This window comes from Pristiophorus japonicus, chromosome 2 (assembly GCF_044704955.1).
Source record: "Pristiophorus japonicus isolate sPriJap1 chromosome 2, sPriJap1.hap1, whole genome shotgun sequence".
NCBI classification, from domain to species: Eukaryota; Metazoa; Chordata; class Chondrichthyes; family Pristiophoridae; genus Pristiophorus; species Pristiophorus japonicus.
In genome coordinates, this window is record NC_091978.1 from 274,169,958 (window position 1) to 274,194,279 (window position 24,322).

At 46.9% G+C, this 24,322-nt stretch overlaps 1 protein-coding gene across 1 annotated transcript in view; it reads right to left on the minus strand.

Annotated features, from left to right (window-relative positions):
• Positions 1 to 2,183: 2,183 nt before the first annotated feature.
• The window catches only part of slc2a9l2 (solute carrier family 2 member 9, like 2), a 798,853-nt gene continuing 776,714 nt past the window's right edge, over positions 2,184 to 24,322 (minus strand). Inside the window, exon 12 of the mRNA XM_070862252.1 lies at positions 2,184 to 2,792. Within this exon, the coding sequence (XP_070718353.1) occupies positions 2,526 to 2,792 (267 nt within the window). The 3' untranslated portion in view covers positions 2,184 to 2,525. The remainder of the gene's footprint in view (positions 2,793 to 24,322) is intronic.

Genomic DNA, 24,322 nt, shown 5'->3' on the forward strand with positions numbered 1-24,322 from the left:
ATTTAAGACTGAGCTGAGGAGAAATGTATTCACTCAGAAGGTTGTGAGTCTTTAGAATTCTCTACCCTAAAGGCTGTGGATGCTGAATTGTTGAGTATATTCAATGCTAAGATAGATAGATTTTTGGACTCTAGGGGAATCCAGGGATGTGGAGATCAGGCGGTAAAGTGGAGTTGAAGTCAAAGATCAGCCATGATCTTCTTGAATGGTGGAGCAGGCTCGAGGGGCCAAATGGCCTATTCCTGCTCCTAATTCTAATGTTCTTATGTTCTAATGTTTAGTGAGCAGAATAATGCACCATTTTAGCACTTATCTCATAAAAGATCTAAAAATTATACTTCGCTCAGAGTCTGTTCAAAATATTAAATCCAGTGGAGGGGCAAAATTGTTCCACATTGCGCCTGTACTGTGGGCTTTAACTGTTTGGGGGATGAAATTCGTGTGGCACTCTCTCACACCTGACCACTGCGGAGTTGCACCAGCGATTTCCCAATGTCCAGGGTGTTTGCTTGTAAACAGGCATTAGCTCTCTTGAATGTGTTACTCAGGCTCCTAACGTGTCTTTTAGGTCGCTGCTCCCACATTTGGCAGAGACTGGGCAGAGCTTTTCCGGGCCAACTTGTCAACTTAAAGGAACCGCTGGAGGCCTCCGATGAAAAGGTAAGTAATTATTTTCTTTGTACTTGCGTCTATGTGGCGCCTGAAGGAGCAGATGTGCTTTCCATTGAAGTAAATGGCAAAGAAAATTGGCCAGGGTGTATAACTGAGGGCTGATCTGCTACTGTCTGCTTTGTCCCCTTGCCAGAGTTGAATTTCACCCCAGGATGTCCCATCATGAGTAGGTATAGACTTGGTGAAACACTGAAGTTGTTAATAGGGACAAGTAGGGCTGAACCTTCCTGAGGATTCGCACTCTTGCAATGGTTATTATAGACACCTTTGTCACTTGTCTGCCCTAGCACAGATGACATATGTTTGCCAAAACAAAAGGTAGAATGTTTTTAATTGAAATGATTGGCAACTGTTGTAAAGTAGAAGTAGAGCAGCAATCATGACTACAATTGAAATAAGTTTGTTGAGGTTTGATTGAAGCTCTAAAAAGACATATGTAGCTGAATTCTTACATAGGAACAGGAATAGGCCATTCAACACCTTGAGTCTGTTCCGTCATTCAATGGCATCATGGGTGATCTGCATCGTAACTCCATCCACCTACTTTGACTCCATATCCTTTTATCCCTCAGCACAGTCCCCAGGAAAATTTATACTATATGGGGCCGAAATTGCCCCTCTCTTTAAGGCCTGTTATCGCCTTAAATCGGCGGTCACGCTGTGGAGTGGAGTGGCTGCCGACTTTTCGTGGAATTGTCGCTGATAGCCCAATTGCGCTTTTGAGGTTTCCCGGCGGTGGCCCGATTCCCCCTCCCACTGCTACCGATCCCTGTTAAGTGCGTCATCACAGTGTGCACTGCTAATCTACTACCCACCACCCCCCTCCCCCGAACCAAAGGCGAAATTACCCTCTGAAAATCTTCGGCCCGCCCGGCGGTGCCAAAACCTATTCTTTCCTGGTGGTTCAGTGAGGCTGTGGCCTTCTGCAATGGCGGTGCGGCTTCCCTTAAAGGGGAAGACGCACTGACGCTGCTGCCATGTTTTCTTTTTTATCGGCCGACTGCCCTGACGGCCCGACAATTATGCCCCCAGGTTCGGCCGGGCCGCCAACATGCAGCCTGGCACCCCCAATTGGGTGCCAGGCCGTTGGCTCAGCCGGAACCCTCCTTGGTGGCCTAGTGGACCAAAGTTTTTAAATCATGGAGGTTCTCCCCTTTAAGAGAAGGGGAGAGCTGTGGTGACGCGACGCCGTAATGACATTATTGCGGCGGTCTCTCCACACTGCCCCCAACTTCCGCCCCTCAGGTGTTGCCACTGCCGCGTATTTGCTCCTCTTTTGTCGTCACCGCCTCCAATTAAGGGTGACTTCCGGATCCGAATTAAAAAAAACAACGAAAAGCGGAATTTCGCTCAAGAGGCGGCCTCAACCACAGTTGCGATAAAAACCATTGAAATGGGGTGCATGTGCCCCGTTTCGGGCGGGGGGCAATTTTGGCCCAGATATCTTTTCTGAACAAATTTTTTAAAGTAGATAATAGATTATGGCAATAATATTTCTCTAGAGTCATGTATTTCAGAATTTTCTCGTTTATTTTGAGTTAGGTAGATTAATATATTAGGACCATGAAGCAATTTATTTCAACACAGTGGGAATTAGTGAATGTATTTATTTTCCTTTCATTCATGCCTATAGTGGGGATAGATTTTGTCTTTTTGTTATAAATGCCTAAATGATTTAGCTGCAAATAGCGCACAGAGTAAATCTCATCGCGTTGTCCCAACTGGTACAATTTTTCTATTAAAAACATTTTGGGTGAATCGGACAGGAGAGTGAGGGATAATGGTTCAAAACACTGTAACAAGTAATGCAAACGTGTAATGACAGGAAATGAGAAAGATTTGTTGGTTATCTGTTATGAAATATTCTCCACATTGTCAGATTCCCTATTTGCTTTGTTCTTCATCATATCATCTGAAGGAATCATTCTGAGTTGCAGTTCATTCTCCAATGCTGCAATCGGCTCGTTTTCTTGCTCAGGTATCTTGTTGATTTTGGCAAATGATTGGTATATTTGTGTAAAGGTTTTGTTTTTGGTTTCAGGTAAAACGATGTAGAGATATATTGCCCCTATTACACAAATTGCAGCAAACAGCAGGAAACAGAAGGATCCCAAGTTACTCTGTGTAAAAAAATAAGAAGTTAATAAGTAAGCAAATGAAAATTGTTACAGTTTAAAATGAAATATTGCAAAATAAGATTGTTTTGTATGTATTCACAATTTTAGATGCAAATTGATTTTAAAGTAAACATTAATAAGAAAGTTTTTAGAAAATTTTTAATTTCTCAGATGCACACATAAATAATTATATTTTTATCAATGAATGGCAACTTTGCAAAGATCCAATCAAAGATTCACACCTCACAAAACTGTGGTAACTACTTGACTTTCCAGGGCACCATCGCCATAACTCCAGTGGGAGTGTGCTGGAATGTCTGGAAATTAGATTCGAAACCTCGATATCTCAGATCCTGGTCTTATATCAGGATTTCTGTGAGCCTCATAAGATGCAGAAACTGTGGGGGTGGAATGGGGTGAGATGGGATAGGAGATGGGACTCCTAAAGTCAGGAGTTCCCATTAGCCCCGATTCTCAGTGAGACCTGATGTAGGATCGGAAACTATATGCTCATACTATACTGCCAAGTGTTGGAAGAGACCTCCACCTGGGGACCCAGGCTGAGAGGTATTGGTCTTTGCTCAGTGATAGTTTTCTTGCTTCTGAGTCTGAAGGTCACGGGTTCAAGCTCCACTCCAGGGACATGAACATCTTGTCTAGGCTGACACTCCATTGCAGTACTGAAGGAGTGCTGTAGCATTGGAGGGGTTGTCTTGTCCTGGGTGAGCATAGCCTGGGGAGTGAAGAGGAGGGGAAGGAGTGGAGGGCAGAAGGATGCACTTGCATTTATATAATACATGGGGATGGGGGAGGGGAAACTAGGTATTTCCCAGAGCTGGCAAGTTGCATAGGACTTTCTGCCATGTAGCCACAGGCAGGCGCCCAAGCTGCACAACTAGTATCATAGAGGGCCATCATTCACATGTAAAACAAGGGCTCTTTCTGTGGCCCAGCCAATTTTGGCAAGGTCAGGGGGTGATCCTTGGTGAGTATAGCCTGGGGATGGAAGGTAAGGGAAGGAGAGGGGAGAGAGGAAGGAAGGATTGCATTTATATAGCACCTTTCACGACCTCATGATATCCCAAAGTGCTTTACAGCGAATGTAGTACTTTTGAACAATAGTCACTTTTGTACTGTAGGAAACGCAGCAGCCAATTTGTGCACAGCAAGGTCCTACAAACAAAGATATGATAATGACCAGATAATCTGTTTTAGCGATGGGGGATAAATATTGGCCAGGACACTTGGGAGAACTCCTCTGCGCTTCGGAATATGTCTTCTGCCCTGATTTTCAACAGCCTTAGATAGTGCCATCAACTACGCTTTCTGCGATGGAAAGCAGGAGCATATCAAAGGCATTTTCTCACTTGTCATTCTCTATCACCCATAGTGGCCATGTTTCTGACCTAAAAATTAGAAGAACCGGCTACTCTTTCAATAACATATCCTGCTGGTGACCATCAACAGCAATGGAAAATGTAGCAGGTGGGAGGTAGGCAGATTTATTCAATGATACCCTGTCACTGCCCACTGCAAGAAAAATCTAGGACAACCTTCCAGTATTTTTGCACATTTTCCAATTAGTTTTATTATAATAACTTTTTCACTTAAATTAGTGATAATTAAAATGCTGGGGAGAAACAACATAGAAAATAAAGAAATTACACTTATAAGCACTCCTGTTGTTTGTCTATTCTTAACAGGTGACAGTTGCATAGTGGATCAAATTAGACACAAAGATTACAGTGATACTGTGGGAACTATGGTCAAGCATGATTAATTGTTGAGTATGTTTAGCCTAGGTCAGGTTAAGAAGATAAAAAATATATGCATGGAATGAAAGGAGTCATTCATCTGATCATTGAATCTGATTCTTCTAATATATGCATCATAATGGACTCCCTCTAATTTATTTGATCTCTTGAGAGGGAAGAATGTCAGAGGTAAAACTTCCCAGCAAATAAATCACTGTGAATGTGTCCCTAACCGCCGAAAGTAATTTCACAAAACTTCAGGTTATCAGCCCTACTAGTTCCATTCCATGGGTGACATTCCTTTGGTCCATATATTTTTAGCCTCCAGTCCTATTTTTAGCTAAATATTAATTTAATTCTTTTGAAAGGGAGATGTCAGTCAACATATAGAAACATAGAAACATAGAAAATAGGTGCAGGAGTAGTCCATTCGGCCCTTCGAGCCTGCACTGCCATTCAATGAGTTCATGGCTGAACATGCAACTTCAGTACCCCATTCCTGCTTTCTCGCCATACCCCTTGATCCCCATGTTGTAAGGACTACATCTAACTCCTTCTTGAATCATCCAGTGAACTGGCCTCAACAACCCTCCGTGGCAGAGAACTCCACAGGCCCACCACTCCCTGGGCGAAGAAGTCTCCCCCCATCCCGATCCCAAACGGCCCACCCCCCATCCCCAGACTGTGACCCCCGATTCTGGACCTCCCCAACATTAATAAGAACATAAGAATTAGGAACAGGAGTAGGCCATCTAGCCCCGCGAGCCTGCTCCGCCACCCAACAAGATATGGCTGATCTGGCCGTGGACTCAGCTCCACTTACCCGCCCGCTCCTCATAACCCTTAATTCCCTTATTGGTTAAAAATCTATCTATCAGTGATTTGAATATAATCAATGAGCTAGCCTCAACTGCTTCCTTGGGCAGAGAATTCCACCGATTCACAACCCTCTGGGAGAAGAAATTCCTTCTCAACTCGGTTTTAAATTGACTCCCCCCGTATTTTGAGGCTGTGCCCCCTAGTTCTAGTGTCCCCGACCAGTGGAAACAACCTCTCTGCCTCAATCCTGTCTATCCCCTTCATTATTTTAAATGTTTCGATAAGATCACCCCTCATCCTTCTGAACTCCAACGAGTAAAGACCCAGTCTACTCAATCTATCATCAGCTCCGGAATCAGCCTAGTGAATCGTCTCTATACCCCTTCCAAAGCTAGTATATCCTTCCTTCAGTAAGGTGACCAAAACTACTCCAGGTGCAGCCTCACCAATACCCTGTACAGTTGCAGCAGGACCTCCCTGCTTTTGTACTCCATCCCTCTCGCAATGAAGGCCAACATTCCATTCGCCTTCCTGATTACCTGCTGCACCTGCAAACTAACTTTTTGAGATTCATGCACCAGGACCCCCAGGTCCCTCTGCACTGCAGCATGTTGTAACTTCTCCCCATTCAAATAATATTCCCTTTTACTGTTTCTTTTCTCAAAGTGGATGGCCTCACACTTTCCGACATTGTATTCCATCTGCCAAACCTTCGCCCATTCGCTTAACCTATCTAAATCGCTTTGCAGCCTCTCTGTGTCCTCTACACAACCCGCTTTCCCACTAATCTTAGTGTCATCTGCAAATTTTGTTACACTACACTCTGTCCCCTCTTCCAGGTCATCTATGTATATTGTAAACAGTTATGGTCCCAGCACCGATCCCTGTGGCACACCACTAACCACTGATTTCCAACCCGAAAAGGACCCATTTATCCCGACTCTCTGCTTTCTGTTAGCCAGCCAATTCTTGATCCATGCTAATACATTTCCTCTGACTCCGCGTACCTTTATCTTCTGCAGTAACCTTTTGTGTGGCACCTTATCGAATGCCTTTTGGAAATCTAAATACACCACATCCATCAGTACACCTCTATCCACCATGCTCGTTATATCCTCAAAGAATTCCAGTAAATTAGTTAAACATGATTTCTCCTTCATGAATCCATGTTGTGTCTGCTTAATTGCACTATTCCTATCTAGATGTCCCGCTATTTCTTCCTTAATGATAGCTTCAAGCATTTCTCTCAATAGATTTTTGAGAAAGTTATTTCCACATTTCTACAATGCAGAAGAAAAATCCTTTTAATCTGTAATTTTACTCAAACTTGATAATTATGTATGCCCTCCAGTTCTGCAATAAAAACTGCACGCATTTGTATAGTGTCTTTGGCATAATAAAATGTCCCAGGATACTTCATATAGGGATGAAATGGATTGAACATCAATTGAAGAATTAACAGAGTTGATTGAATGCATGGTTGAAAAGATAGTTATGTGGATTTTTTAAAAAGAGTGGGGGACGCAGAGTAGTGGATGGAGGGGGGAGATAGCAAAGCAATGAGGTTTGTGAGAGTAGTTCCAAGGAGTAGGATCTAAGCAGGTGAAAGCTTTGGCACCTAGCAATGAAAGTGGGAGGGAGAATATACAGGAGGCAAGAGTCGAAGGACTGTATGGTGCGGGTTGGGGTGCAGAATTGGTGATTGTTGCAGTTGTAGAATGGGGCAAAACTATGGAGGGATTTCTAAATGAGGACAAGGATACAGAGAGTCAGTGAGGTCAGAGGTGAGAGATTGGTGGGACTGAGTGTGGAATGGAATATGGCTGATGGAGTTTTGGATGAGATCGTGTTTGTATATGGTGAATTTCAAAGGGGGGCAATGAGAAGGGCACTGGAGAAGTTAAGTCTTGAGATAACTAAAGCACAGGTAAGGGTGGTGGGGTGAGGTAAGAGAGAGGGAGTTGGTAATGTTGCAGAGTTGGAAATATGCGGCTGAACGTTCAGTACTGCCCCGAGGCAGTCACAGCCGCAAGGCGAGAGTTCCTGCATCAGATGCAGAAATCCCACCCCGCAAACCAAACCCGAGAGGAAGTAGAGGGCAAAAACTCATGCTCCACTTCCTCTTGGGGATGGGACTGGGCGCAAAGCAATGCGAATGTTCCAGCGCTACGTGGAGGGATGCGTAGTGCTGGCGGGAAGACAGAGCCCTCCTCTGCCATTAAAGGGGAGGACCAAGCTACCGACTCTGCAGTAAGGAGTAAGAGCCATCGCTAGATGGACCCATTTTCACCCCAGAGCAAAAATTTGATAGCGTCCCATGAAGCTACTGTGGATGATGCCCGCGACAGCTTTGCGGGGCAAATACCAGGCTGTAGGCTGCTCGTGGGGATAAAAGTTAAATGGGAGGTATGCCACTGAAAATGTAAAAAATGGCCTTCTTCACTGCAGATCATGGGGCCCATGCGATCCTACAGCCTGGCACTCCGTTTGTGTGCCAGGCTGCTGCCACGGCTCCCTGGTGGTAGGAGTGGGGTGCTACCGGTTAGCGCAGCTGCTCAACTTCCACGGAATTTTGCGGGAGTCGGTAGCTGTGCCACACCTGGGCAAAAAGTGTTTTGCGCCCCGTTAGAATCATAGAAATTTACAGCACAGAAGGAGGCCATTTCGGCTCATTGTGTCTGCGCTGGCCGACCAAGAGCTATCCAACCTAATCCCACTTTCCAGCTCTTGGTCCATAACCCTGTAGGTTATGGCACTTTAAGTGCACATCCAAGTATCTTTTAAATGTAGTGGGGGTTTCTGCCTCTACAGACACCCACCACCCTCTGGATGAAGACATTTCCCCTCATATCTCCTCTAAACCGCCCCCCAATTACTTTAAATCTATGCCCCCTGTTTGTTGACCTCTCTGCCAAGGGAAACAGGTCCTTCCTACCCACTTTATTCAGGCCCTTCATAAACTTATACACCTCAATCAGGTCTCCCCATAGCTTCCCCTGTTCCAAAGAAAACAGACCCAGCATCTCCAATTTTTCCTCATAGACAAAATTCTCCAGTCCAGGCAACATTCTTGTAAATCTGCTCTGCACCCTTTCCAGTGCAATCGCATTTTTCCTGTAATGTGATGACCAGAACTGCATGCAGTACTCCAGCTGCGGCCTAACTGGTGTTTTATACAGTTCAAGCATAACCTCCTTGCTCTTGTATTCCATGCCTCGACTTAGAAAAGGCAAGAATTCTATATGCCTTCTTAACCAACTTATCTACTTGACCTGCTACCATCAGGGATCTGTGCACCTGCATTCCAAGGTCCCTTTGTTCCACTACACTTTTCAGTGTCGCACCATTTAATGTGTATTCCCTTGTCTTGCTAGACCTCCCCAAATGCATTACCTCACACTTATCAGGATTGAATTCCATTTGCCACTGTTCTGCCCATCTAACCAGTACATTGATATTTTCCTGCAGTCCACAGCTTTCTCTTCATTATCAACCACACAACCTATTTTAGTGTCATGTGCAAATTTCTTAACCATACCCCTTGGAACAGTGTGAGCACTCCCTGGGGTGCTAACGGAAGGTGCAAACAACCCAAATTTTCCCTCCATACAGTCTTGGTGATGGGTATTTTATGGGGCATGAAGCTCATCACAGTCAAACGACATAAGATGCACACTGTGGAGTTAAGTCTCCACAGCAAGGGGGGAAAATTTTCCCACACACTACCAGACCCTCCTGCTCCCAGCACGTCGATAAGTAAAAATTCCCTCGAATACAGTCAAGTGAGAGTAGCTCTGGGGGGTCTTCAACTATGATTTCTCATGGCTTCAAGTCAAACAAGACCAAGGAAATCTACTGCTGATCAACACCTACCATTCCCTCCGCACACGCCCCAACCCCGCACTACCCCCTCACCCGCCGGTAACTCCATGTCCAACATCACTTGGAGGAGGATCTGAGGGAAGCAACGTTCTCTGGGTAGAGGACTTGAATATCCACCACCAACGAAACTGGACGAGTCCTGAGTCCTGAAGGACGCAGTTGTTGGACTGGGTCTGCATCAGGTAGAGAGGGAACCAACATGAGGGAACCTTCTTGACCTCAGTCTCAAAAAGATACCTGTCGCAAACATGTTTATCCATGATAGCCTCGACAGAAATTATGAAAACACAGCACAGTCGTGAAAATAAAGTCACATTTCCACCATGAAGGCAATCTCCATCACGTAATGTGACACTCACACTGTTCTAAATGAGACAGGCTAAGGAAAGATTTATCAGCCTAAAACTGGGAATCCATGAAGCACTGTGGATCATCATCAGCAGTAGAATTATGTACCACCGCAATCTGCAACCTTATGGCACATCCCTCACTCCTTGAAAACTATCAAGCCAGGAGACCAATCCTGGTTCAATGTGGAGTGTAGAGGGGTGTGCGAGGTATAGCTCCAGCCGCACCTTAGAATGAGGTATGACTGTAGTAAAGTTAAGCACCAAAAACAGCAGATTCAGCTGGGCTGTTCTACAAACAATGGATCAGAGCAAAGCTCTGTAGCCCTGCAGCATTCAGTTGAGAGTGTTGGTGGACAACTAGGCAGCTGACAGGAGATTCTGCTATTTGAAAATCCCGAACCTCAGCTATGGTGGAACCCAGCAGCTGGCTGCAAGAAACAAGGCTGAAGTGTTTGCAAATGTTTTCAGTCAAAGGTGCCAAAATTCAGGCTCGCCAGAAACCTGGTGCACTTACTTTTTTTTCAGTGTTTTCACTGCCGGGCAGGATGAGGTCAACTCTTGATTGATATTCAGCACTTCGTCTTTTTTTTTTAAAAAGCGGCCAGGAAGTCGGTCAAAATGGGGGCGCAAGAGCGGCGGTAAGTGCTGGTGAGGGGCGGAAGTGGAGACAGGACGGATTCTCCGCTGCTATCACTCAGCAGTGGAGCGGTACAAACTTCATTGCACATCTGCGTCACCACGTATTGTCCCTCCTTTAAAGGGGAGAGAATCGGTGACTATTTAGGACCGGCCACTGGGCCACCAGGGAGGGTTTCGGCTGGGCCAGCGGCCTGGCACCCAAGGGGAGATGCCAGGCTGCCTGCTGGTGGCCCAGCCGAACCATGGGGCACAATAGTCCGGTCGACATGGAAGTCGGCCGGCAAAAAAATAAAATGACGACCGTGGCATTGGGTCCTTGCCTTTAATGGCTGCCGCACATTGGGCTGACAGAGGGAGTGAAAGGTGCACCGACAGAAAAAGCTGCTGGGGGCATCGCTTAGCAAGCATAAGATTTTTCGGGCTGAATTTCACAGGAGGTGGGGGGCACCGGCGGTGTGCACACTGATGATGCAATCACAGCTGCTCGGCAGTGGCGGAGTGGAAGTGGGGACCGCCAGAAAGACACACCAGCTGAATTTAGCTTGCGGCGGCCATTCAACCAGAAATCGGCGGCCGCTTGACTCCGCTGCATTGCCGCCGCAATCCGACTGTTATATATGTGGACTTGTATTTACGCTGCATAGCCACCCTTGGGAGCACAGGTATTTAAGGAGGCTTCACAGGTTGGAGAGGCACTCTGGAGACCTGCAATAAAAGACTACGGTCACACTTTACTTTGAGCTCACAGTGTTCAGGCTGACTCTTTCTCCATACACAATTGCGACGAGATACAGATAGCGAACCCAAAGATGCAGAGAACAGTGGACATCCTGGAGAAATTCTCGGAGGGAGATGATTGGGAAATTTTGTGGAGCGACTCGACCAATACTTGGTGGCCAACGAGCTAGATGGGGAAGAGAGCACTGCCAAACGAAGGGCCATCCTCCTCACCGTCTGTGGGGCACCAACGTATGGCCTCATGAAGAATCTGCTCACTCCAGCGAAACCCACGGAGAAATCACACTGGTCCAAGAGCATTTGAACCCGAAGGAAAGCGTTCTGATGGCAAGGTACCGGTTCTACACCTACAAAAGGTCTGAAGGCCAGGAAGTGGCGAGTTATGTCGCCGAGTTAAGACGCCTTGCAGGACATTGCGAATTTGAAGGACATTTGGAGATACAGATCATGCTCAGAGACTTTTTCGTACTTGGCATTGCCACAAAACCATACTTCGCAAGCTTTTGACTGTAGAGACCCCAAACTTGAGTAAGGACATAGCGATAGCTCAGGCGTTCATAGCCACCAGTGACAATGCGAAGCAAATCTCTCAGCACACAAGTGCTGCTACAAGTACTGTGAACAAAGTGATGTTATTTTCAAATCGTAATGTACAGGGCAGGTCACACATACCTGCAGCTGCACGTCCGCAGATGTCTCAGAGTTCACCATCAAGGGTGATGAATGCAAGGCCATTAACACCTTGTTGGCGCTGCGTAGCTGATCATTGTTTCCATTCATGCCGATTCAAAGGATATGTTTGCAAGGGCTGTGGAACAATGGGACACCTCCAACGAGTGTGCAGGCGAGCTGCTAAGCCTGTTAAACCTGCAAACCACCATGTTACAGAGGAGGATCATGACGAAACAGAGCCTCAGATAGAGGAGGCAGAGGTACATGGGGTAAACACATTCACAACGAATTGTCCCCCGATAATGCTGGAATTGAACTAAATGGACTCCCGGTGTCAATGGAGCTGGACACGGGGGCAAGCCAGTCCATCGTGGGCAAAAAGACTTTCGAAAGGTTGTGGTGCAACAAGACCTCAAGGCCAGTCTTAACTGTAATTTGCACGAAACTAAGAATTTACACAGAAGAAGTGATTCCTGTAATCGGCAGTGATACCATAAAGGTCTCCTACCATGGAGCGGTGCACAAGCTACCATTCTGGGTGGTACCGGGCGATGGTTCCACACTGCTCGGCAGGAGCTGGCTGGGAAAGATACGCTGGAACTGGGACGACATCCGAGCGCTATCGCCCGCTGACGACACTTCGTGTACCCAGGCCTTAAACAAATTTCTTTCGCTGTTCGAACCAGGCATCGGGAAATTCCAAAGAGCAAAAGTGCATATTCACCTAATTCCGAGGGCGCGACCCATCCATCACAAGGCTAGAGCAGTACCGTACATGATGAGAGAAAGGGTAGAGATTGAGCTAGACTGGCTACAAATAGAGGGCATCATCTCACCGATCAAGTTCAGCGAGTGGGCCAGTCCTATTGTCCCAGTCCTCAAGGAAGACGGCACCGTCAGAATCTGTGGCGATTACAAAGTAACTATCAATCGTTTCTCCCTGCAGGACCAATACCCACTACCAAAAGCCAACGACCTCTTTGCAACGCTGGCAGGAGGAAAGAAGTTCACGAAGCTGGATCTGACTTCAGCCTACATGACGCAGGAATCATCGAAGGCCCTCACCTGCATCAACACGCACAAAGGTCTTTTTGTTTATAACAGATGCTCATTTGGAATCCGATCAGCGGCGGCGATATTCCAGAGAAATATGGAAAGTTTACTGAAGTTGATCCCGCACACCGTGGTCTTCCAGGATGACATCTTGGTCACAGGTTGGAACACAGTCGAGCACATGCAGAACCTGGAGGAGGTTCTTAGTCGACTCAATCGCGTGGGGCTCAGGTTAAAACGCTCGAAGTGCATTTTCATGGTGTCTGAAGTGGAGTTCCTGGGAATGAGGATTGTGGCGGACGGCATCAGACCCACCAACACGAAGACGGAGGCAATTGAGAACGCACCGAGGCCACAGAACGTGATGGAGCTGTAGTCGTTTCAGGGACTCCTGAACTACTTTGGTAACTTCTTACCGGGTCTCAGCACCCTGCTAGAACCACTGCATGTCATACTACGAAAAGGGGGCAAATGAGTTTGGGGCAAAAGCCAAGAAAATGCCTTTGTAAAAGCAAGAAAATTGTTATGCTCAAGCAAATTGCTTGTGTTGTATGATCCATGTAAGCGTTTGCTACTAGCATGTGATATGTCATCAAATGGCGTCGAGTGTGTATTGCAACAAGCTAATGATTTCGGGAAACTGCAACCAGTTGCTTATGCATCCAGGAGTCTGACTAAGGCTGAGAGAGCCTACAGCATGATTGAAAAAGAAGCATTAGTGTGTGTCTATGGGGTAAAGAAAATGCATCAATACCTGTTTGGGCTAAAATTCGAATTGGAAACTGACCATAAGCCATTTATATCCCTGTTTTCCGAGAGTAAAGGGATAAATACCAATGCATCGGCCCGCATCCAGAGATGGGCGCTCACGTTGTCCGCATACAACTACACCATCCGCCACAGGCCAGACACAGAAAACTGCACCGATGCTCTCAGTAGGCTGTCATTGCCCACCACGGGGGTGGAAATGGCGCAGCTCGCAGATCTAGCCATGGTTATGGAAGCATTTGAGAGTGAGCAATCACCCATCACTGCCCGGCAGGTCAAAACCTGGACGAGCCAGGATCCTTTAGTATCTCTAGTCAAAAGCTGTGTGCTTCACAGGAGCCGGTCCAGTGTCCCAGTGGAAATGCAGGAAGAGATAAAGTCGTTCCAGCGACGCAAAAATGAATTGTCTATACAGGCAGACTGCCTTCCGTGGGGCAATCGAGTAGTGGTCCCCAAGAAGGGTAGAGACACCTTCATCAACGACCTCCACAGTACCCATCCAGGCATCGTAATGATGAAAGCGATAGCCAGATCCCACGTGTGGTGGTCCGGTATCGATGCGGACTTAAAGTCCTGCGTTCACAGATGTAATACATGCTCGCAGTTAAGCAATGTACCCAGGAAGGTGCTGCTAAATTTATGGTCTTGGCCCTCCAAGCCGTGGTCTAGAGTACACGTCGACTATGCAGGCCCGTTCTTGGGTAAAATGTTCCTTGTGAATGTAGACGCGTATTCCAAGTGGATAATGTCGGCGAGCACATCCGCTGCCACTACTGCGGGCCATGTTTGCCACTCACGGCTTACCCGATGTCCTGGTGAGTGACAACGGGCCATGTTTTACCAGTGCTGAGTTCAAAGAATTCATGACCTGTAACGGGATCAAACATGTCACATCTGCCCCGTTTAAACTAGCATAAGAACATAAGAACATAAGAATTAGGAACAGGAGTAGGCCATCTAGCCCCTCGAGCCTGCTCCGCCATTCAATAAGATCATGGCTGATCTGGTCGTGGACTCAGCTCCACTTACCCGCCCTCTCCCCGTAACCCTTAATTCCCTTATTGGTTAAAAATCTATCTATCTTTGACTTGAAAACATTCAATGAGCCAGCCTCAACTGCTTCCTTGGGCAGAGAATTCCACAGATTCACAACCCTCTGGGAGAAGAAATTCTTTCTCAACTCGGTTTTAAATTGGCTCCTCTGTATTTTGAGGCTGTGCCCCCTAGTTCTAGTCTCCCTTACCAGTGGAAACAACCTCTCTGCCTCTATCTTGTCTATCCCTTTCATGATTTTAAATGTTTCTATAAGATCACCCCTCATCCTTCTGAACTCCAACGAGTAAAGACCCAGTCTACTCAATCTATCAGCATAAGGTAACCCCCTCATTTCTGGAATCAGCCTAGTGAATCGTCTCTGTACCCCTTCCAAAGCTAGTATATCCTTCCTTAAGTAAGGTGACCAAAACTGCACGCAGTACTCCAGGTGCGGCCTTACCAATACCTTATACAGTTGCAGCAAGACCTCCCTGCTTTTGTACTCCATCCCTCTCGCAATGAAGGCCAACATTCCATTCGCCTTCCTGATTATCTGCTGCAGCTGCAAACTAACCTTTTGGGATTCATGCACAAGGACCCCCAGGTCCCTCTGCACCATAGCATGTTGTAATTTCTCCCCATTCAAATAATATTCCCTTTTACTGTTTTTTTTCCCAAGGTGGATGACCTCACACTTTCCGACATTGTATTCCATCTGCCAAACCTTAGCCCATTCGCTTAACCTATCCAAATCTCCTTGCAGTCTCTCTGAGTCCACTACACAACCCGCTTTCCCACTAATCTTAGTGTCATCTGCAAATTTTGTTGCACTACACTCTGTCCCCTCTTCTAGTCCATCTATGTATATTGTAAACAGTTGTGGTCCCAGCACTGATCCCTGTGGCACACCACTAACCACTGATTTCCAACCGGAAAAGGACCCATTTATCCCGACTCTCTGCTTTCTGTTCGCCAGCCAATTCTCTATCCATGCTAATACATTTCCTCTGACTCCGCGTACCTTTATCTTCTGCAGTAACCTTTTGTGTGGCACCTTATCGAATGCCTTTTGGAAATCTAAATACAGCACATCCATCGGTACACCTCTAGCCACCATGCTCGTTATATCGTCAAAGAATTCCAGTAAATTAGTTAAACATGATTTCCCTTTCATGAATCCATGCTGCGTCTGCTTGATTGCACTATTCCTATCTAGATGTCCCACTATTTCTTCTTTAATGATAGTTTCAAGCATTTTCCCCACTACAGATGTTAAACTAACCGGCCTATAGTTACCTGCCTTTTGCCTGCCCCCTTTTTTAAACAGAGGCGTTACATTAGCTGGTTTCTAATCCGCTGGTACCTCCCCAGAGTCCAGAGAATTTTGGTAGATTATAACGAATGCATCTGCTATAAATTCCGCCATCTCTTTTAATACCCTGGGATGCATTTCATCAGGACTAGGGGACTTATCTACCTTCAGTCCCATTAGCCTGTCCAGCACTACCCCGCGAGTGATAGTGATTGTCTCAAGGTCCTCCCTTCCCACATTCCTGTGGCCTGCAAATTTTGGCATTGTTTTTGTGACTTCCACTGTGAAGACGGAAGCAAAATAATTGTTTAAGGTCTCAGCCATTTCCACATTTCCCATTATTAAATCCCCCTTTTCATCTTCTAAAGGACCAACATTTACTTTTGTCACTCTTTTCCGTTTTATATATCTGTAAAAGCTTTTACTATCTGTTTTTATGTTTTGCGCAAGTTTACCTTCGTAATCTATCTTCCCTTTCTTTATTGCTTTTTTAGTCATTCTTTGTTGTTGCTTAAAATTTTCCCAATCCTCTAGTTTCCCACTAACCTTGGCCACCTTATATGCATTGGTCTTTGATTTGATACTTTCCTTTATTTCCTTGGTTATCCACGGCTGGTTATCCCTTCTCTTGCCGCCCTTCTTTTTCACTGGAATATATTTTTGTTGCGCACTATGAAAGAGCTCCTTAAAAGTCCTCCACTGTTCCTCAATTGTGCCACCGTTTAGTCCTTGTTTCCAGTCTACTTTAGCCAACTCTGCCCTCATCCCACTGTAGTCCCCTTTGTTTAAGCATAGTATGCTCGTTTCTGACACAACTTCCTCATCCTCAATCTGTATTACAAATTCAACCATATTGTGATCACTCATTCTGAGAGGATCTTTTACTGGCATCCAATGGTCAGGCAGAGAGTTTAGTGCAAACCATCAAGCAAGGCTTGAAGAGGGTAACTGAAGGCTCACTGCAGACTCGCCTATCCCGAGTCCTGCTTAGCTACCGCACGAGACCCCACTCACTCACTGGGATCCCACCTGCTGAACTGCTCATGAAAAGAGCACTTAAGACAAGGCTCTCGTTAGTTCACCCTGATTTAAATGAAGAGATAGAGAGCAGGCGGCTTCAACAAAGTGCATACCATGATAGCGCAAATGTGTCACGTGAGATTGAAGTCAATGATCTGTTGTAAATTATGGATAAGGTCCCAAGTGGCTTCCCGGCACTGTCGTGGCCAAAGAGGGAAGCAGGATGTTTCGGGTCAAACTTTCAAATGGACTCATTCACCGGAAACACTTGGACCAAATCAAACTCAGATTCACGGACTACCCTGAGCATCCCACCTTAGACCCTACCTTTTTTGATCCCCCAACCAGTGGCAACTGACACCACGGTTCACCATGAAGCAGAACCCATCATCCACAGCAGCCCTGCAAGGCCCAACACACCAGGCAGCCCAGCAAGGCCAGCTGCACAGCAGCCCAGCGAGAGCCCAACAAATGATTCAACAACACCAACTTTCATACCAAGACAATCAACCAGGGCAAGAAGGGCCCCAGATGGACTCACATTGTAAATAGTTACCCTATTGATTTTGGAGGGGAATGTTGTTATATATGTGGACTTGTATTTACTCTGTACAGCCACCAGAGGGCTCATTCCCCAGAGTCCCAAGGGATCCCACAATCCCTTGGGAGCATAGGTATTTAAGAAGGTTTCACAGGTTGTAGAGGCACTTTGGAGACCTGCAATAAAAGACTAAGGTCACACTTTACTTTGAGCTCACAGTGTTCATGCTGACTCTTTCTCCATACACAACATTGACGGTAATGGGCCTTATTTGGGAGCTGAATTTCAGCCACAAAGTGCAATGTGAATTATCCCATTTGGCCTTCTCCTGAGGTCTACACCATCGTAGATACCAATGACCAATCATTTCAGTTCACTCCGCATGAAGTGGCTGAGTGCATTGGACACCGCAAAGGCTACAGGACCTGACAACATCCTGGCTGTAGTGCTAAAGATCTATGCAACGGACCTAGCCACTTCACAAGGCTAGCTGATCCAATACAGCTCTGACATTGGCATTTTCTTGACAATGTGGAAAATTGCCCAGATATATCCCATCCACAAACCTATCACTGGATGGCATTGAGCTACTTGAATGTTGTTGCAGGTGCGTCCATCCAGGTATATGGTGAAGATTACATCACACTCCTGACTTGCAGATAGTGGACAGGGTTTGAGGGATTAGACGGTGAACCACTCATCACAGAGTATCCAGCCTCTGTCTTGCTCTACTAACCATGCTGTTGATATGGCTGGGTTGGTTCATTTTCTGGTCAATGGTGACCCCCCCCCCCCCAAGACGTTGATGGTTGGGGACGCACTGATGGTGCCTATTTACTGCCCTATCAGCCTCCTCCCAAATATCAGTAAAGTGATGGAAGGAGTCATCAATCGTGCCATCAGTCAAAACATAATCACTAATAATCTGGTCATAAATGCTTAGTTTCTGTCAGAACCTCATCAAAGCCTTCATAAAGACAGGGACATGAGCTGAACGCTGGATGAGGTGTGCCCTCAACATCAAGGCAGCATTTGACTGAGTATGGAACCAAAGTGCTCAAGCAAAACTGAAGTCAATGGGGGTCCAAGGGAAAACCATCCAGTGACTGGTCTTATACATGATGTAAAGAAAGATGGTGGTGATTGTTGAAAGTCAGTCATCCTCGCCTCAGAACAGGTTTGAGGGGATGTATGGCCTATTCCTGCTCCTATTTATTATGTTCTTTGATAATGAAGCAGCCCACACCAGCCAACAACAGGACCTGAATTATCATCATCATAGGCAGTCCCTCAGAATCGAGGAAGACTTGCTTCCACTCCTAAAGTGAGTTCTTTGGTGGCTGAACAGTCCAACATGAGACCCACAGACCCTGTCACAGGTGGGACAGATATTTGTCGGGGGAACAGTGGGGGTGGCACTGATTTACCACACACTCCTTCCGCTGCCTGCGCCTGACCTCTTCACGCTCGCAGCGTTGAGATGCGAAGAGCTCAACGCCCTCCTGGATGCACTTTCTCCACCTAGGGCGGTCTTCGGCCATGGTCTCCCAGGCATCAGTGATGTCGCACTTCATTAGGGAGGCTTTGAGGGTGTCCTTGTAATGTTTCCTCTGCCCACATTTGGCTCGTTTGCCATGAAGGAGCTCCGCATAGAACAGTTGCTTAGGGAGACTCGTGTCTGGCATGTGGACTAAGTGGTCTGCCCAGCGAAGCTGATCGGGTGTGGTTAGTGCTTCAATGCTGGAGATGTTACCCTGGGTGAGGACACTGATGTTGGTGCATCTGTCCTCCCAGGGGATTTGCAGGATCTTGCGAAGGCATCGTTGGTGATATATCTCCAGCGACTTGATGTGTCTTCTGTAAGTCGTCCATGCCTCTGATCCATACAGGAGGGCAGGTATTACTACAGCCCTGTAGACCATGAGCTTGGTGGTAGGTTTGAGGGCCTTGTCTTCGAACACTCTTTTCCTCAGGTGGCCGATGTCTGCCTTTGTTGACAGGAGGCTCCCGAGGTATGGGAAGTGGTCCACATTGTCGAGGGCCGCACCGTGAATCTTGATGACTGGGTGGCAGTGCTATGCAGCGAGGACAGGCTGGTGGAGGACCTTTGTCTTACAGATGTTAAGCGTAAGGCCCATGCTTTCATATGCCTCGGTGAATACATCGACTATATCCTGGAGTTCAGCCTCAGAATGTGCACAGACGCAGGCGTCGTCCGTTACTGCAGTTCAACGACAGAGGTTTGGGTGGTCTTGGACCTGGTCTGGAGATGGCGTAGGTTAAACAGCTTCCCACTGGTTTTGTAGTTTAGTTCCACTCCAGTGGGGAGCTTGTTGACAGTGAGGTGGAGCATGGCAGCAAGGAAGATTGAGAAAAGGGTTGGAGCGATGACGCAGCCCTGTTTGACCCTGGTTCGGACATGGAATGGTTCTGTAACGGATCCGCTGGTAAGAATCACGGCCTGCATGTCGTCGTAGAGCAGGTGAAGGATGTTGACAAACTTTTGGGGGCACCCAAAACGGAGGAGGACGCTCCATAAGCCCTCACGGTCGACAGTGTCAAAGGCCTTTGTAAGATCAAAAAAGGCCATGTATAAGGGCTGGCGCTGCTCCCTGCATTTTTCTTGCAGTTGTCGTGCTGCAAAGATCATGTCCGTTGTTCCCCGTCGGGGACAAAATCCGCACTGTGCCTCCGCGAGGAGCTCCTCGGCCACAGGGAGAAGAAGGTTGAGGAGGACTCTAGTGACAACCTTCCCAGTAGTTGATAGCAGGGAGATTCCTCTGTAGTTGCCGCAGTCGGATTTGTTCCCCTTTTTAAAAATGGACACAATCACTGCATCTCTGAGATCGCCCAGCATGTTCTCCTCCCTCCAAATGAGAGAGATGAGGTCATGTATCCGCGCCAACAGTGCCTCTCCGCCACATTTTAGTGCCTCAGCTGGAATTACATCTGCACCCATAGCCTTGTTATGCTTGAGCTGTTTTATGGCTTTGCCTACCTCGTGCAGCATTGGAGTTTCACTGCGGTGGTGGTGGGTTGCATACTGCAGGATGGAGTTGAGAACACTCGAGTTAAAGGCAGAGTCTCGATCTTCAAAGTGCTCCTTCCAGCGGGCCCTGACAGCCTTGGTGTCCTTGATGAGTGCTTCCCCGTTCTTTGCCAGGAGTGGGGTGGGGCCTTGGGAGTTTGGATCATAGGTGGCCTTGACTGCAGTGAAGAATCCTCATATGTCATGGCTGTCAGCTAGTTGTTGTATCACCTGCGCTTTCTCCATCCACCAACTGTTCTTTAGGTCCTGGGCTTTTTGTTGGACCTCAGCCTTGAGGCGTCTGTAATGTTGCTCCCGAGTTTGGTTGTTGTTTGAGGCTCAAAAATGCTCTGCGTTTACGATCTATTAGCTCTTGGATTTTCTGATCGTTTTCATCAAACCAGTCCTGGTGTTTTCTGGTTGAGTATCCAAGTGTCTTCTCACCTGAATTATATTCAGACTTGGGCTGACAAATGGCAGGTAATATTCACAGCACATAAGTTGCATCTGTGACCATCTTGCACAAGAGAAAGCCCGGCCATCTCCCCTTGACCTTTAAAGGCATCACCATCGCCACATCCCCAATCAACAACACATTGTGGGGGGTCACCATTGACCAGAAAATAAACTGAACCAGCCACATCAACACCATGGCTACTAGAGCAAGGCAGAAGCTGCATGCTCTGTGATGAGTTGTTCACCTCCTGATAGCTCAAAGCCTTTCCAGCATCTAAAAGGCCCAAATCAGGAGTGTGGTGAAATATTCATCAAGCACCTGGATGGGTGCATCTTCAACAACACTTAAGTAGCTCAACACCATCTAGGACAGTGCAATTCACTTGATTGATGCCCCTGCCATTGGATTCAATCTCCACCCCTCCACCATTGTGGCTGCTGTCTGTGCAATCCACAGGATGAAGTGCAGCAACTCAGCAACGTTATTTCAACAGCACCTTTCTCATTGGCAACCCTTATTATCAAGAAGAACAAGCACAACAATGCTGTGGGAATACCATCACTTGCAAGTTTCTCCCCAAGAATTACAGCATCCTGACTTGGACAATATATCACTGTTCCTTCATTGTTACGCGGTCAGAATCTTGGAATTCCCTACCTAACAGCATTTTGGGAGCACTATCATCAAAGGATTCAAATGGTTCGGGATGAAGGCCCACCACCATGTTGACAGGGCAACTAGGGATGGACAATAAATGCGGCTTTGCTTGCGTTTCCCACATTCCAAGAGCAATTTTTTTCAAAAAAGAAGCTGGTAAAAACAAAGTTGTTTCAAGTCAGTTAGTAGATGACTGCTTCTTGACTCAGTGCATCAAGAAGGTCACAAAAGGCAAAACTTTGTTGATCTGGTATTTGTAGATGACCCAGAAAATGTGCAGGAAATCAAAATTGTACACACCCAGGGGAATCGAGATCACTGGTGTAACATAATCAGAACTCTACCAGTGCTATCCTTTTACCTCTGATTGTCTCTCCACAGGAGCAGCCTGTCCTGTCCATCACCAAGACTGCCTACTTCCACCTCTGTAACATTGCCCAAATCCGCTCTGGCTCAGCTCATCTGCTGCTGGTACACTCATCCATGCTTTGTTACATCTAGACCTGCTCTCCTGGCCAGCCTCCCATCTTCCATCTTCCATAAGCTTGAGCTCATCCAAAACTCTGCTGCCCGTATCCTAACTCACACCAAATCTTGTTCACACATCACCCCTGCACATTGGCTCCCAGTACGGCAATGCCTCAATTTTAAAATTCTCATGCTTGTTTCGAAATCCCTCCATGGCTGCGCCCCTCCCTATCTCTGTAACCTCCTCCAGCCCTACAAGCCTTCAAGATCTCTGTGCTCCTCCAATTCTGGCATCTTGTGTATCCCTGTGTTTAACTGCTCCACCATTGGTGGCCGTCATCACTGTGCGCGCTAACCCCTCACTGTTCCACGTCGACCCCTTTGCACCTTGCAGGGGAAATTGCCCCACGGGCCACGAGGCCTGGCTGACATCCGCCACCAGGGCGTCCCTTAAAGGGAAGGCCCTGAGCACCCTGGGCTGCCATTTTATTTTGTCGGACGATTCTTGCATCAGCCCGACAATGGCGACCCTTGCGTCGATCAGGACGCCATTCATGCAGCCCGGCACTCCGTTTTGGGTGCCAGACCGCTGGCCCAGTCAATCGCTAGTAACCAAGTGGCTGGCCACTAAGGAGCCTGTAGAGTGTGCAGTCGCCCTTTCCTTAAATTGAAGGGGAGGAGCATTGTAGCGCATCAGCGCAATACGGAACATCCATGTAGCGCTGGCCTCCACAACGCAGCACTGGACTCAGCACCACATTGTCCTCCGGGAGCGCCCCTCCAAGGTAGCGGAGCATCGCTTCCTTTGTGGGCGCATGGCCCAATTCCATAAAAGTTCTGCCCCGGAAGGTTACCGCCCCCAATCGGGGGGGGAGGGGCAATTTGACCCCTAAGTGTCTCTGTTCACTCATGTGACTATTTTCCACATTGGCTCATTAGTTTCTTGACCGGTCTTGATTGTGGATGAGGGCTGTTTGGTCAAGAGTCTTGCAATTTGTTTCAAACCTCTACGGTCAGAGTGGGGTAGGGCTCCAATCTGTGGTGCAATCTGTATTGGCTTCCCTGGTTGTATTAGTGGGTTGGTTAGTCCAGGTGTACAGGGCTTGTATCCAACTTCGAACAGGGTTGAACTGAGTGTGCACTGTTTAACAATGTTAAAAGTGTACATTCCAAGTTGTGGCCCACTAAGCTGGAACTATATTACATTTAATGTCGCATTCCCCTGCAAACCCCCTCCCCTCCCCGACAAAAAAAATAAAAGTCAGAGAATTTAGTGCCCCTAGATTATAATGAAAAACACAATCTCTGTGCTAAATATGACAATTTGGTATCTCAGCTGTTGTACTTCTGCCCTGACCCATTCCTGGCAGCTCAAATTTCAAAATGTATCTGTAATAGTAATCATGGAATCATAGAATCATAGAAGTTTACAACACAGAAGGAGGCCATTTCAGCCGATCGTATCCGTGCCGGCCAACAAGAGGCTATCCAGCCTAATCCCACTTTCCAGCTCTAAGTCCATAACCCTGAAGGTTACGGCACTTCAAGTGCACAAGTACTTTTTAAATGTGGTGAGGGTTTCTGCCTCTACCACCCTTTCAATCATTGAATTCCAGACCCCCACCACCCTCTGCGTGAAGAAGCTCCCCCTCAAATCCCCTCTAAACCTTCTACCAATTACTTTAAATTTATGCCACCTGGCTGTTGATCCCTCTGATAAGGGAAATAGGCCCTTTCTTTCCACTATATCTAGGCCCGTCACAATTTTATGCACCTCAATGTGGTCTCCCCTCAGTCGCCTCTGTTCCAAGGAAAACAAACCCAGCCTATCCAATCTGTCCTCATAGCTAAGATTCTCCACTCCCGGCAACATCCTCGTATATCTCCTCTGTACCCTTTCCAGTGCAATCACGTTCTTCCTGTAATGTGGTGACCAGAACTGCACGCAGTACTTCAGCTGTGGCCTAATCAGTGTTTTATACAGTTCAAGCATAACCCCGTTGCTCATATATTCTATGCCTCGGCTAATAAAGGCAAGCATTCCGTATGCCTTCTTAACCACCTTATCTACCTGGCCTGCTACCTTCAGAGATCTGTGGACATGCACTCCAAGGTCCCTTTGTTACGCTGCACTTCTCAGTATCCTACCATTTAATGTGTATTCCCTTTCCTTGATAGCCCTCCCCAAATGCATTATCTCAGACTTCTCCAGATTAAATTCCATTTGCCACTGTTCTGTCCACCTGACCATTTGATTGATATCTTCCTGCAGTCCACAGCTTTCTTCCTCATTATCAACCACACAGCCGATTTTAGTATCATCTGCAAACTTCTTAATTA